Source organism: Rhinichthys klamathensis, unplaced genomic scaffold, assembly GCF_029890125.1.
Source record: "Rhinichthys klamathensis goyatoka isolate OS25496 unplaced genomic scaffold, OSU_Roscu_1.1 h1tg000320l_1, whole genome shotgun sequence".
Taxonomy (NCBI): Eukaryota; Metazoa; Chordata; class Actinopteri; order Cypriniformes; family Leuciscidae; genus Rhinichthys; species Rhinichthys klamathensis.
Genome location: NW_026606836.1, coordinates 386,742 through 400,000, shown reverse-complemented (window position 1 = coordinate 400,000; position 13,259 = coordinate 386,742). Strand labels below are relative to the sequence as shown.

Here is a 13,259-nt window from a genome sequence, read left to right as displayed (position 1 = left end):
ACCTGCTTCAGTCAAACTCGGACAGCATCCAATAAACTGTGCTCATCATATTATCTAAATGTATGCTAATATGGAAGACCAATGGTTAATTTTTTTAATTCAACTCAAACTGTCAAAATATTTACATTTCACCATATATGGTACCATGTTACTCTTACAATTTGTACAGGTGTTACTGTTTTTGTTAATGAACATAAATGAACATCTGCATCCTTCCTCAAGCTACTACTATTGAAAACTCAAGCTACTGTCAAATGTGCATTTTTAAGAGACAAAACATGAAGTATTATTAATATTGCAGCCTGCAATGCAGACGATACGTGCCATCAAAGTCAGGCAACACAACCCGTTTCACGATTTGAAAGAATAAACTAAGAAATTCATTTTTCTACTGTTTTTAATTGTTTGTCATGTTCTGACAATATATAGAGTCGTTTAAAACCACAATTAACAGTCTGGTTTCTACAACTTTCATAGGAGCAAATATCTGCGTTAAACCTGAAAGATAATTATCAATATTGACAGATTAGAATTTTTTATTTTTATTTTCCTAAATCATTGCTTGGATTATCGTTTGATCTAACCCGTTCCCTCGCATTGTATGGGCTCATATAGAGATTATTTTCCTAAAAATCCCAGTTTGTGTTTATCTGAAGAAAGTCATATACAACGGGGATGGCATGACGGTGAGTGAACGATGAGAGGATTTTCATTTTGGGGTGAACTATCCCTTTAAACAAAAATATCTGTTCAGTAGCACATTATTTATTGCTGTCATGTTGAAACTAACTTACTAATTTTTTTGTGATGATAACCCTATGTTATCAAACTGCAGTCACACACAGCCATATATAAAAGCACTAAACCGCTCAAAAAGCAGTGTGTTATAGTTCTTCTTATACCCTCCCAGAGCAATAAATCCTCTTTTACCGTGGTAAGAAACATGGTCTTTACCTTGGTGATGGCAGTAAAGACCTTTTCCAGAATGGCGTTGTGCTGAGCCTTCTGCGGTCCATTGGCCTGGATTTTCAGACCTAGTGCGCATGGTCTTGCAATAAACCTACAACAACCAATAACAAAGAAGACTTTATTAGATTCATATCTCGTGATATCAATGCTTGATAACTTAATTCTGAAGGTCTGACAAGCTGCATTAAAAATCCACTTTGGAAGGGAAGCTCGGAGGTAAAATGCCTGCAACCACAGACATCTAAGACTGAAGAAATCCTCCTGTTTGCAATCGCTGTGGAAGTCTTGCCAAATCTGCAGAGAGCGCGAGGGAAACCACACGGGCCAGTTGTAAGCACTTCGCCTGACTAGCTTATTTCGCGAAGGTCTGATAAACATGATCAGAGCAACTGCATTAAAGTTGGTGTTTTTATGCTAATGAGATTATATCTCGTCGATCTGATAATGAGAATGTCGTAAAGGAAAAACAACCAGAAGAGACTTTTCATGGGTCATTGCTATTTTCATATCCTCATCTCTAATTTGACAAAATATTAAACTCAATATTTTTTAAGATGGAAGTTATGTTTATCACATGATCATAAACCACTTAACTTTCTTTAAGCACATGTTGATAATTTGTCCAACGTCTGAAATTATAGACTGGCAATTTCTTAAATGCTCCTGGCAGTAATGCTTATTTCTGGTCATCAATTCATTGAATTTCAATTTAAAACCCTTTAAAAACCCTTTAAATAACAAAGGCAGTGTGTTAATGACATCTTCCTGCGATGGGTTTGATGAATTCTGTGATATTTTGTGATATTGGCTGGTTTGTGACATTTTATCCTGTTTGATTAAAGTAAACAAATCATTATGATAATTATATTAACATTGATTTCAAAGATGAAGTTCACATTGACGTCCTCATGTATTCTAACTCAATCCAGCAATGGCTGACTTTAGCTTGTTATTTACATTGTGTTCATTTTCTAGTCGATATGTTAATAATCAAGTAATAATTAATAAAGCTGAACTGAGCAGAGCATATTTTTGAAAGTCCGGCATACACTTTTATAGAAATACATCCTTAACACAAGCATATCAATTTTCACAAAGTTAAGGAGTTCAAATGGCACTTCAGAACAGGAATAACTACACTCTAAAAAATGCTGGGTTGTTTCAACCCAAATTTGGGTCAAATATGGACAAACCCAAATGTTGGGTTAAAAATGTCATTTAAAATTTTAACCCAACTTCAACTTTCACTTTCAACTGTACATTTTTTTATTACATTTTTAACCCAACATTTGGGTTTGTCCATATTTGACCCAAATTTGGGTTGAAACAACCCAGCATTTTTTAGAGTGTAAGAATATATATGTACAGTACACTACAGTTCAAATGTTTCTGTTTTGTTTTTAAAGAGATTAATACTTTTATTCTGCAAGAATGCATTAAATTGATCAATTACATTAAAGACATTTATAATATTACAAAAGTTGAAATTTCTATTCAATGAACAATATTAACCAGCACAGCTGTTTTCAGCATTGATAATAATGTTTCTTGAGCATCAAATTATTATATTAGAATGATTTCTGAAGGATCATGTGACACTGAAGACTGGAGTAATGATGCTGAAAATTCAGCTTTGATCATCAGAATAAATTATATTTACAGATATATTCAAATTCAAATGAGTTATTTTAAATTGTAATAATATTTCACAATATTACTGTTTTTACTGTATTTTTGATCAAAGAAATGCAGCCTTGATGAGCAAAATAGACTTCTTTCAAAGGGTCAAATCAAGTCAAGTCACCTTTATTTATATAGCACTTTACACAATACAGATTTACAGGGATAACTTAATAATGATTCAATCAGGCAAACAGAATTAAATTCAGCTGTAAAGCAGCTATAAAGAGAGAATAGTGTCATTGTTCCGCTGAGGTCAGTTCAGTGTATTCAGCTCAATAACTGAGGATCATCAAATATGAAATGAGCTCAATTCAGCTATAAATAAGATCTTGGATGACAAACCTTAAATTCATTGAAAGTCTTTGGGATGTGCTGGAGGAGACTTTACAGAGTGCTGGACTCTTTGACAATACAAGATCTTGACCAAAACATGATGATGCACCTCTTGATGGAAATACATGTTGTGATGTTATTTCCATTAAGAGGTGCATCAACTTTTGGTCAAGATCTTGTATTGTCAATGCAAGAGTCCAGCACTCTGTAAAGTCTCCTCCAGCACATCCCAAAGACTTACAGTGAATTTAAGCTCTGGACTCAGAGGAGCTGATTCATGTGTGAAAATGATTCTTCATGATCCTCACACAACCATTGTTTCACAATCTGAGCCTGATGAATCTTGACATTTTCATCCTGGAATACTTCCATGATGTGTCTTCCTACATGGATGTTTAAGAAATGAAAAGCTACACACTCCATCAATTAAATTTAGAAGAACTGTTGCCAAACATATAACATGATAGAAACAATAATCACTGCAATTATGATCCAATCATAGACTCTTAAGCATTTGCTTATTTAAATCCAAACAGCAACTTTTTTTTGGCCGTGCAGTAGGGCTGGATGATTAATCGAAAAGTAATCGAAACCGAAATTCAGAGCCTATAACCGACGTCATTTTACCATGTCGGTTATCTAGTTTTTTAAAATCCTATTCATATTTCCGCCCACTGTGTGTTAAATTAATGTACTTTCCCCTTTAAACATATTACCGCGTGTGTGTAGTCACGTGACTCCGCCCCCTGCTCAGCCTCAGTCTGCGAGCCGCTTGTACCAAAGAAACACGCAGTGTCCGTCGTTTGGACACATTTTGGCTTCAATAAAGACGACACAGTCAAGTCAAATGCAAACACTGCAGAAAAACTGTTATAGCGACCAAAGGTAATACCAGCAATCTGTTGTATCGAATATGAACAGTGCATGGCTCAAAAAAAGAGAGAGACTGACAAACAAAAAGCAGGTGTAACGTTAACACAAGCATTTACAAATGCTACACAATATGAAAAGGATTCAAGAAGATGGAAAGAAATAGTATATTTTACTTTTAAGATGGCAATATTTACAATAATTTATTTTGTTTACAAAAATAACTATTTTTAAAAGTTCTTTATTTTCTACATTTTTAGGAAACTTTCTTTTTACTTTAAAACTTAAATGGCTTTTTTATAAGACGTTTTTATTTCAAGCATTGTATGCTTTGTTTGATTCAGTTGTTTGAAATATCTAATAAACATTAATAGCTATCTGTGTGTTTCCTTATTTTAGAATCACAAAGATAGGATTATGCACTCTTTCATTAGAAGAAATAACCGTGAACATATTTACAGTATAAGCCTTGCAGGTGACATGAGAAAAAAAAAAAAAAAGTTCAATAATCGTAATCGAGGTAACTTGTTCGATTAATCGCGATTTATGATTTTAGCCAAAATCGTCCAGCCCTACCGTGCAGTGTATATATATGTATATATATATATATATATATATATATGCAAATACTTCGAGATGAACTAGTCTTCTAATGCTGGACATGGGAAGTGAGATGTCACTAGACAGCAGACAGTTTTAATGAGCTTTTGCCACTTAATTAATAAGCTCATCCAATTAAGAGCCGTCACACAATGAAAATGCAATTCAGTGCAGAAACTGATCCAGAAATGTTTCTTATAAAGCTGTAGACCCACGATAAGGTCATGAAGTCCGTGCTCAGACTGATTTGCCGCTTGCACACTGTTTGCTTTTGTGGGGCTGAAATGCCATAAATGTGCTGTTCCTCATCGTAAAACTTTACAGCGGTTGTACAATGCAAGAGGATGGAAGAGCACGTTCGCACTTCAGATAATGCGTCCTCTTTCCACGGAGGAAGTGAAGAAGACCACGGCAGCTTTTATCAACTTTCGGTTGGACACTGATCGCTTTTTATTATTTTGAAAATGTTTTTTAACATGCAAAGTCAGATCCAAATGTTTCAACTACCTGAACACATGGGTTCAACTTGGTAATGAAAAAGATTCCTAAGATCCATCATCCTCCCTAGACGCAATCCCAGAGGAGACAGTATATCTCACCTTCTAACAATGAAGATCAACATTCAGCTGTAAAGAACTCTGTCAGATGAAGGTGAAGAGCAGATGGTCTGTGGCATACATAAACACAAAACCTGACACTGCGCCGTCCCGCTGGGAATATGTCAAAACTGCTGCTTTTGTGACATCGAAAGCCAACACACTTTCAGATGTCAAAGCTCATAATTAATAATTAATCGTATTAACCAACTGGAAAGCATGATGTACTGCTGATATCAAGTGCACAGTGAATAATCTAAATGATATAATTATGATATAGGGGAGGCCGGGGCTAGTTGTCACAAAGGCTGTATGTTAGTAAATAGTCAAAAGCCCAAATGCACAAAATATATATTTATAAAACTATAGCAGTGGTTTTGAACCAAACACTGGTTCTGAGCAAAATAGAAAAAAAAATAGAAAAAAGATTTTGTATTATGGAATTATTTCGAAGACTACGAACTGATTATTAGCTCTATCTATTAAATTGTTACCACAGCACAGTCATGACAGAAAAAATTTCGATAAAATTACCATATTTTCTCTGTCACATGCAATAATTGTTTTTGAATTAGTTTTCTGGTGTTGCAGCTAACAGCACCTGCATAAACATTTATGTAAAACTATGTAAATTATATCCATTTATTTTCATTTTATTTGTGTGAGTTGATATATCATGGTTGTGACAAAAAGATGAGAATGATTACCTATTAATATATAATTACTTATATGCTACCATTCAAAAAATGTGGGGTCAGTAAGATTTTTGAAAGAAATTAACACTCAGCAAGGGTGCATTAAATTGACCAAAAGTGACAGTAAATACATTTATAATGTTTTTAAAATAAGGTATCCAAAGAAATATTAAGTTTTTAATATTGATAATAATAAGAAATGCTTCTTGAGCATCAAATCAGCATATTATAATGATTCCTGAAGGATCATGTGACACTGAAGACTGGAGTAATGATGCTGAAAATTCAGCTTTGATCACAGGAATAAATTACATTTAAAATATATTTTGAAAGAACACTGTTATTTTATATTGTAATAATATTTCACAATATTACTGTTTTTACTGTATTTTTGATTAAATAACATGACATTATTTCAAAACATTGTGATGAATTGCAAAATGTAGGTCATGAGACTCTTAAAAATGTAGGCCATGACGTTTCCTTTAATGTTTGTAAATATTATAAATAAGATTACCTAAATAATTCTGATTAATACATGCCTTTGACAGGTTTCTATAAACCTGAATATGTTACATAATACACTTACGTGACATGACGCATAAAAGGAAACATATTAATTAAACTAAATTCTGTGCTTCCTACAGTAATAGTTTCACTGTTTGTTTTTTGTGACAACTTACCCCATACAGTAGTGTGACAAGATGCCCCAGTGTTGGGAGTCAATGGGAAATTCAAAAACTTTACATTTGCTATAAAAGCATCCCATTTAGAACGGCACACCTAATAAGACTGATCTACAAAACAAAGAGAGGCACTGACTGACCTACTTTCATCAGTATCATTATTCCAGAAGAAGGGCCATATTGTGTTCCTGTCATTGTCCTAATTCATACAAGGATTCAGTGACAATGTGAAGGAGCACAAACCAGTCCCATCATGATCATCAGCTGAGGATGAAGCCCTGAGCGCAACATCATCTTCAGCAGTGATGATGATGCTGGTGCTGATGGTGAGGATGATGAAGATGTGACACTGGACGTACCTCTCAAAGACCAGCCGGATCATAAACATGCAGAATGCTAAAGGACACGCTAGATACAGATCCTCGGCTTGTGGAAAGGTTGACTCGTCAGTATTTTTCAAGTCAGCCCAGGTTACGTTGTGCGGGAGCCAGAACCTCTCGTTCCAGAACCACACCAGAATCCCTGCCATTTCCAGCGGATCTGATGCTTTGACGCCCGTGCTGATGTGCAGTCAATGGCCGATGCGGCTTTGCGACGCTCTTTCACGGCTGATCTTTGCAGGTCCAGTGTGTGATGATGATGATGATGTTGGTGATGATGGACCGCCCGTTTGTGTTGTGAGTCTCCACTCTCTCCAATGTAGGGAAGTAGAATGCGACTGCGAGCGACACGCTCCGCCTCCGCGATGGTGATTGGTCCGTGAGCTTGTCAATCATAAACGCGTCGCTTAAAGGAACAGTTCAGGAAGAAATTAAATGAATATTCTTCTGTGTTTATTCTGAAAAACTGTTTATGTGGCTCTGATCCGCTCTGTATTTGATTATGGTAGTTTGGTATATGGTTCAGCCTCAAAAAACCTTGTTAGAAAAACTCATTAAAATACAAGCTCATGAGACAGTGATAAGTCTCGTTATTTAAAAATGACAATTAATGATTAATTATAAGGGGCATAAAGAAGAACATCCTACAAATATGGTTTTACAGAAGTGCTGGGAACAAAATAAAAGTTGTAAAAGAATCTTTGGGTGAGGAGGAGTAAAATATATGCAGACGAAATGCAAGTAAATAGTATCAAGATGAGCCCTACAGTAATTTCCGGAATATGAGCCATAGGTTTATCGAAACACACACACACCTCAAGTAGATCTGCATCTGTTGGAGGTTTAAAAAAGCAGAATGAGAAGTAGACTTGCCATTAGCATTTTCAGTATATGTTCCTCTTATTCAAATGTTTACAGACGGCTCAAACGATCTGGGGACAACTGGGGCTGCTTCTTCATTCCAGACTGACATCAGAGGATCAGTGGAATAAAGCCAGCATCAAATCATTTGGGAGAGATCTTGAGATCTTTTAAATCTAGCCACCAAGATGTTATCTTACAAATACATTTAGGAATTGTTCAAAATGAGATATGCAGTTTTAAATGAATTCCAGCACACATAGGAGTAAAGAGAAATGAGGATATGGATAAATTAGCTAAACAAGCTTTATGGAAACAACAATAGAGATACAAGTTCCATTAAGTCAGAAATGAAGGTTTTAATATGGAATAGAGGAATAGAAGAATGGAAAGGAAAGTGGAACAATGGTAAAAAGGGTAGCCTATATTTCTTTACAGCTTCATTAATAAGGTAAATCAAAAGATGAGATATAAATCAATAAAAGAAGAGGTTATTGTTTGGGCATTACAATTTAAATAGCACACAAAACATCCAAATGGGTTATGACGTGAACAATGTCATGTTGAAGAAACAATACCTCATGTGATTTTTGATTGTATGAACAAGAAAGGAACAATATGATAGAAGAAATGAAGAAAAATGGATTTATTTCTTCCATTTTAAGGTTTTAATAAAATGGTCAAGTGAAATAAATAGTAAAGCATTCTTTGATTTTATTAGGGAGACAGGGTTGATATATAAAAAACTCAGATTCATATTGAAAGTAAATGTCATAAAGGCCTATTGGTTATTATAGGTCATACATAACTCTTAAGTGCTTCTAAACCATAGCCTATAGTATCATTTATATAGGCTACATTTATAGTTTTTATTAATATTTTGAAATAGCTATTATTTTCATATTTTCAGCTTTCTCCACAGTTTAATCTTTAAGTTTAAATATTACTATTAAGGTTTAATTTATGTTTAGTTCAGTTTTACTGTTTATTTATTTCGGTGCTTAGGACTTATTTAGTTCTAATTGTCGTTTAGTTTGCTTTTCATCTCATATTATATTTTAAATTACTTCAATTATTTCAACTAGCAAAGACAATTTTAACAGTTTCAGTTAACCATAATAGCCCTGTTTTGAAATAAACTTTATTCATTTTTGTATTATTTTATAAATGTCTTATGGCTCCCTGTATTCTAACAAGAAAGCAATCAATATGTAAATCAATCTGTAAATTTCTATTTGTGATTTTATTGTTTAATAATGTGTTTTGTTAAAATGTATTTTTATTGTGTTATTCTTATTGATTTTATCCTTATATGAATAAAGCATGTTTTTGTATTAGTCTGGCTCCTTGCAACATGTAAATCCCCTTATAGTTCTAAATCAAAATAAAAGGATAAATCGGAGTAAAGCGGGTCACGTGTCATGGGCCCTTTAGCTGCCAACGCTTATGAAAGGGCGCCACCTGCTGGGCGATGGCCAGCTTTATAATTTTACATTAGCTACAGGTTGTTTTACAGACGTGAAAACAAATTGTGATTATTTCGTAAACCAGGCCTATATTAAGTCTAGCTAAATTATTTACACATAAAGCCAAATTTATCAAGACCCAACCACTTTTCAAAATCTTTTTATTTGAAGTGCAGTTAAATGTTCATTAAGATTGGTAACCTGTATGATGATGATACATTATGATAGGAAGTAAATAGAAACCTTTGCTAAATTAGTTGTTACAAAATGTAAAATTATTCAAAGACGTCATCTTACCCCCCAACTTGGGGTATAAAAAGACTCAACTGACCTGTAGGTTTTAATGAAGGGGAAGATGTCTGAAATATACATCTAATTCATGGAAATATTAAATAATAACCCCATTAATTATTACATTTAAAAACAATAGCACTAGTAACAACATGCCACTTCGGGCCTTCTGTGCCAATCGGGATCATCATACCCCAAGGGTCTAATTTAATTTGACTCTAAATTAAAAACTATAACTTTTACTCCACAAATCTAATCCATCATTAACAAATAGACAAACAATAAATAAAAATGATATTCATATCATAACATAATGAAATATCATAGATCACTATATTTTCCAGAGACACAAAACTCATTTAATCTTTCGGTTGGTTAAATCTCAAAAAAGTTGATTTTCAGATAAAACGACAAAATTAAAAATAGTTTACTATATATATATATTTGAAGTGGTCAACGTTTGAAGTGGATCAAAAAAGTTCCTCAATGTTGTCCTGACAAGAACGGGTATTGTTCAAAATTCATGTATAACTTTGATGAAATGTTTTGATCCACTTCAAATGTTGACTATATATATATATAGTGTGTGTGTTTTAAATATTTTAAAGATTTACAGCCAGTAGGGGTAAATAAAAATAAAAAAATAAAAAAATAAGAGTTTCACTCTTAATATAGTTTTTAGGCTATTTTTGAACTGCCTTTAAACAAACAAACAAACAAACAAACAAACAAACAAACAAGACTAATTTCCCCCATATTAAAGTCAATAGCAGTTTAGTAGCCTACGGACATTAATAATTAGCTTATGAAATTCGGTCATGTCGACGTTGTTTGGTGGTGACCTGCTTCGTTGCATCGTCTAGTCACGTTTGCTAGTTTCATTTATTTCGGAGTTGTCCACCTTCTTCGGCTTTTTTAGTTCATATTTCTGTTAATTTATGAAGGATCGCATCGTGCCCACTTTTAAATGTTTTATTCGGCATTTTCACTTTGTAGCCTACATGTCCTATTATTTAATTACTAGCTATTAGCCTATGTTATGACTATGACGATAATTGTTGTTAATGTGTGTGTGTTTTTGTATTTCTTCAAGCATTCATTAATAATACAAAATAAAATTAAAAACAGCTAATTAATATCCACAAGCCACGCTATAGTGATATCAGCGCGCTGAGATGAATATTCATGAGCTCAGCCTTCGCTGTAGTAGGATTGGAGATGTGTGTGTGAGTGTGTCTCCGGATGTGTTCTCGCAGGCGGTAGTGAATGTCAATGATCCAGCAGCAGCAGCAGCAGCAGCAGAGAGAGAGTGTGTGTGAGTGAGTGTGTGAGAGCGACTCTCTCAGCATCATCATGGCGGAGCAGAGCGACTCCCCGGCGGCCGTCCAAACCCCGCAGCCCTCGCTCAGCACCAGCTGGCCCATCGTGAAGGAGGCGTACGAGCTCCAGGAGGTCATCGGTGGGTAGTTACAGATGGATTTGAGCCCGTCAGTGGCTGCTGTTTGTTGGTTTGGGCCTACCGGCTTTTTCCCATATGCACTGGCCGATGACAGTAATGCAATGCGGATATGACAAGTGAAGCTTTCGATCATATGTTTTGAAGCTGTTGGGTGTAATGTCATGCTCAGGACAGTGCGCGCGTTATGAGTGATGATGATGCATCATTGAGACGTCAGGCTACTGTGATGTTTACAGGAAAGGTGCTGGTATGATGAAACGTGTGTGGGGAAGGTTATTTTTGCCAAAAAGTGCAACCAAGTTTTTGTGGTTTAAGTTGATGCATAGCACAGGCTGGCGGATACTAAGCAAAACACTCATAACTTATATTTATAAATGATTTGTATAAATATTAAGTATGATATTTCATGTTCTGAGTGTGTACTGTAGGTGTGGATGTTCTCAGCACTTGCACTGTCTGTGTCTGTGAGATTTAAAGGTGTCATTTGATTTGCTGCATGCGATGCGTTTGCGCCGTGCTCGTGACGCCCTCTGCTGCTCGTGCACGGCATCTCTACTCAATCTGCTACTTCACAAAGTTTTACACAAAGAACAAAAGTTTACATACGTGTTTTATATTTTGTATCATATTTGATAGATAAGGCTTTTATGGATCATATAGTATGATATAGTGAGAATATGGAGCTCATTGATACTCGAGGAGCAAAAAACACCTTTGTTTTATTCGGAGGCCCAAACTGAGCAAAATGTGCAATTTGGCTGCAGATGCTGATATTTACAAGGCTAAAAAGATAAAACTCTTGTAATGTAAGTCAATGATATCTTTATAACAGTATAGCAGACTACTTGGATAAAATGCATATTAATTTCACTCAATATCTCGTAATAATATGTCTTCGTAAGATGATAGGCCTATGTAAATATTTAGTTTTATGATAAAAGCTCTGTGGTTTTTATTGTGGGGGCAAAATATAATGCAATACAGTGATGAACAAATAAATTCTCCTCAAAAGCATGTTGATTCCTATTTGAAACTCACATTTTAAGACAAGTTTTAGTTCAAGTAAACTAAGTTGCCTCAGTTCAGGAAGTGTTTACTTCATATAAAGCGTTCAAGATTTCACAGCAAAATAATAAGTAAACTATTATGTGGTTACTGTTTTTCATAGGTTTTTTTTGTATAAATGATCAACAACAAGATGTTAGTTTAAAATTTCCATGAATTACCATTTCTTTTATGATTTTTTCTCTGTTTTTTTTTTAGATGAAATATTACACACATAAGTTGTTGTGTGGCATCTCTAAATCCATTACAATTTAAATTTAAATTTCAGTTTTTATCTTCAATCATTAGCATGATGTTGTTAAATAATTAATTACTGTAAATTAATTATTTTTCACTTGAAAAAGTAAGGGAGGGATTACTTAATTGGATTAAAATACTGTATAGACTACAGAACAATTCTATATAAAATAATAGTGGAGTTAACATCAGAATTTAATGTCTAATAATGTTATTGTAAGCTTCTCCCTTTAAATACTTTGGTCAGTTCAAGAATACTTTGTGCAATTTTATATTATTTATTTGAAAGAATTAAAAGAGCAGTTTCATGCCTATCCTTGTTTAACTGGTTGAGGTTGATGGGATTTAGAAAGTAATAAGTAATGCAATAATTTTTAGTAGCTAGTAATTAATTACTTTTAAGAGTAACTTGCCCAACACACACACACACACGCACACACACACACACACACACACACACACACACACACACACACACACACACACACACACACACACACACACACACACACACACACACACACACACACACACACACACACACACACACACACACACACACACACAAAGAACTTCCACATTCATTTACATTTCGCTGCATTCTCAAAACTCTAAACGTGTGACTTAAATCGATTCGTCCTGCTATTGATGGTCCCACTGCCTGCAGATTTGTGGGGTCTCAAAGTAAATAAACAGAGAAACAGAAGCTCCTCTTCATGGCTGTACACCCATTGAGGTTGAGATGTATGTTAAAGCTGTATTATGCTGTCAGTTATATACAGCTAGCTAGCTTTAGCGATTAGCTTCTGTATAGTTTCTCTGCTGTTCTTCTGCTAATCGGTGCGTGACGTGTTCAGGACCCCCTCCTTATCTCTCAGCCACATTTGGCACAGTACCACAATCTTGCAGTGTGAATAGCAGCACTGCGTGTGTGTTTGTGTGTGTTACAGTCACAAACACAATGTGCTATATCTAATGTGAATCAGCAATTGACTCTAAATGTTTTATGCATTTATTGTTGAGTAAATGTGTAAATTTAATTGATCAACCAGACCTCCTCTGTCAAAT

The 13,259-nt window shown here is 34.7% G+C and overlaps 2 protein-coding genes across 5 annotated transcripts in view; one reads left to right on the top strand and one right to left on the bottom strand.

The window, feature by feature from the left end:
* cers6 (ceramide synthase 6) overlaps positions 1-7,145 on the bottom strand; it is a 59,523-nt gene extending 52,378 nt beyond the window's left edge. The window contains exons 1-2 of the mRNA XM_056271453.1: positions 6,792-7,145; positions 955-1,060 (exon numbers count right to left, since the gene is read on the bottom strand). Coding sequence (XP_056127428.1) covers positions 955-1,060; positions 6,792-6,961 — 276 coding nt within the window. The 5' untranslated portion in view covers positions 6,962-7,145. The remainder of the gene's footprint in view (positions 1-954; positions 1,061-6,791) is intronic.
* The window catches only part of stk39 (serine threonine kinase 39), a 151,727-nt gene that overhangs the window by 58,014 nt on the left and 80,454 nt on the right, over positions 1-13,259 (top strand). For 3 of the 4 annotated variants that reach the window (XM_056271448.1, XM_056271449.1, XM_056271451.1), the window contains exon 2: positions 10,687-10,889. The exons of the other annotated variant lie outside the window; for it this stretch is intronic. In XM_056271448.1, the coding sequence (XP_056127423.1) occupies positions 10,784-10,889 (106 nt within the window). In that variant the 5' untranslated portion in view covers positions 10,687-10,783. The remainder of the gene's footprint in view (positions 1-10,686; positions 10,890-13,259) is intronic. 4 annotated transcript variants of the gene reach the window in all.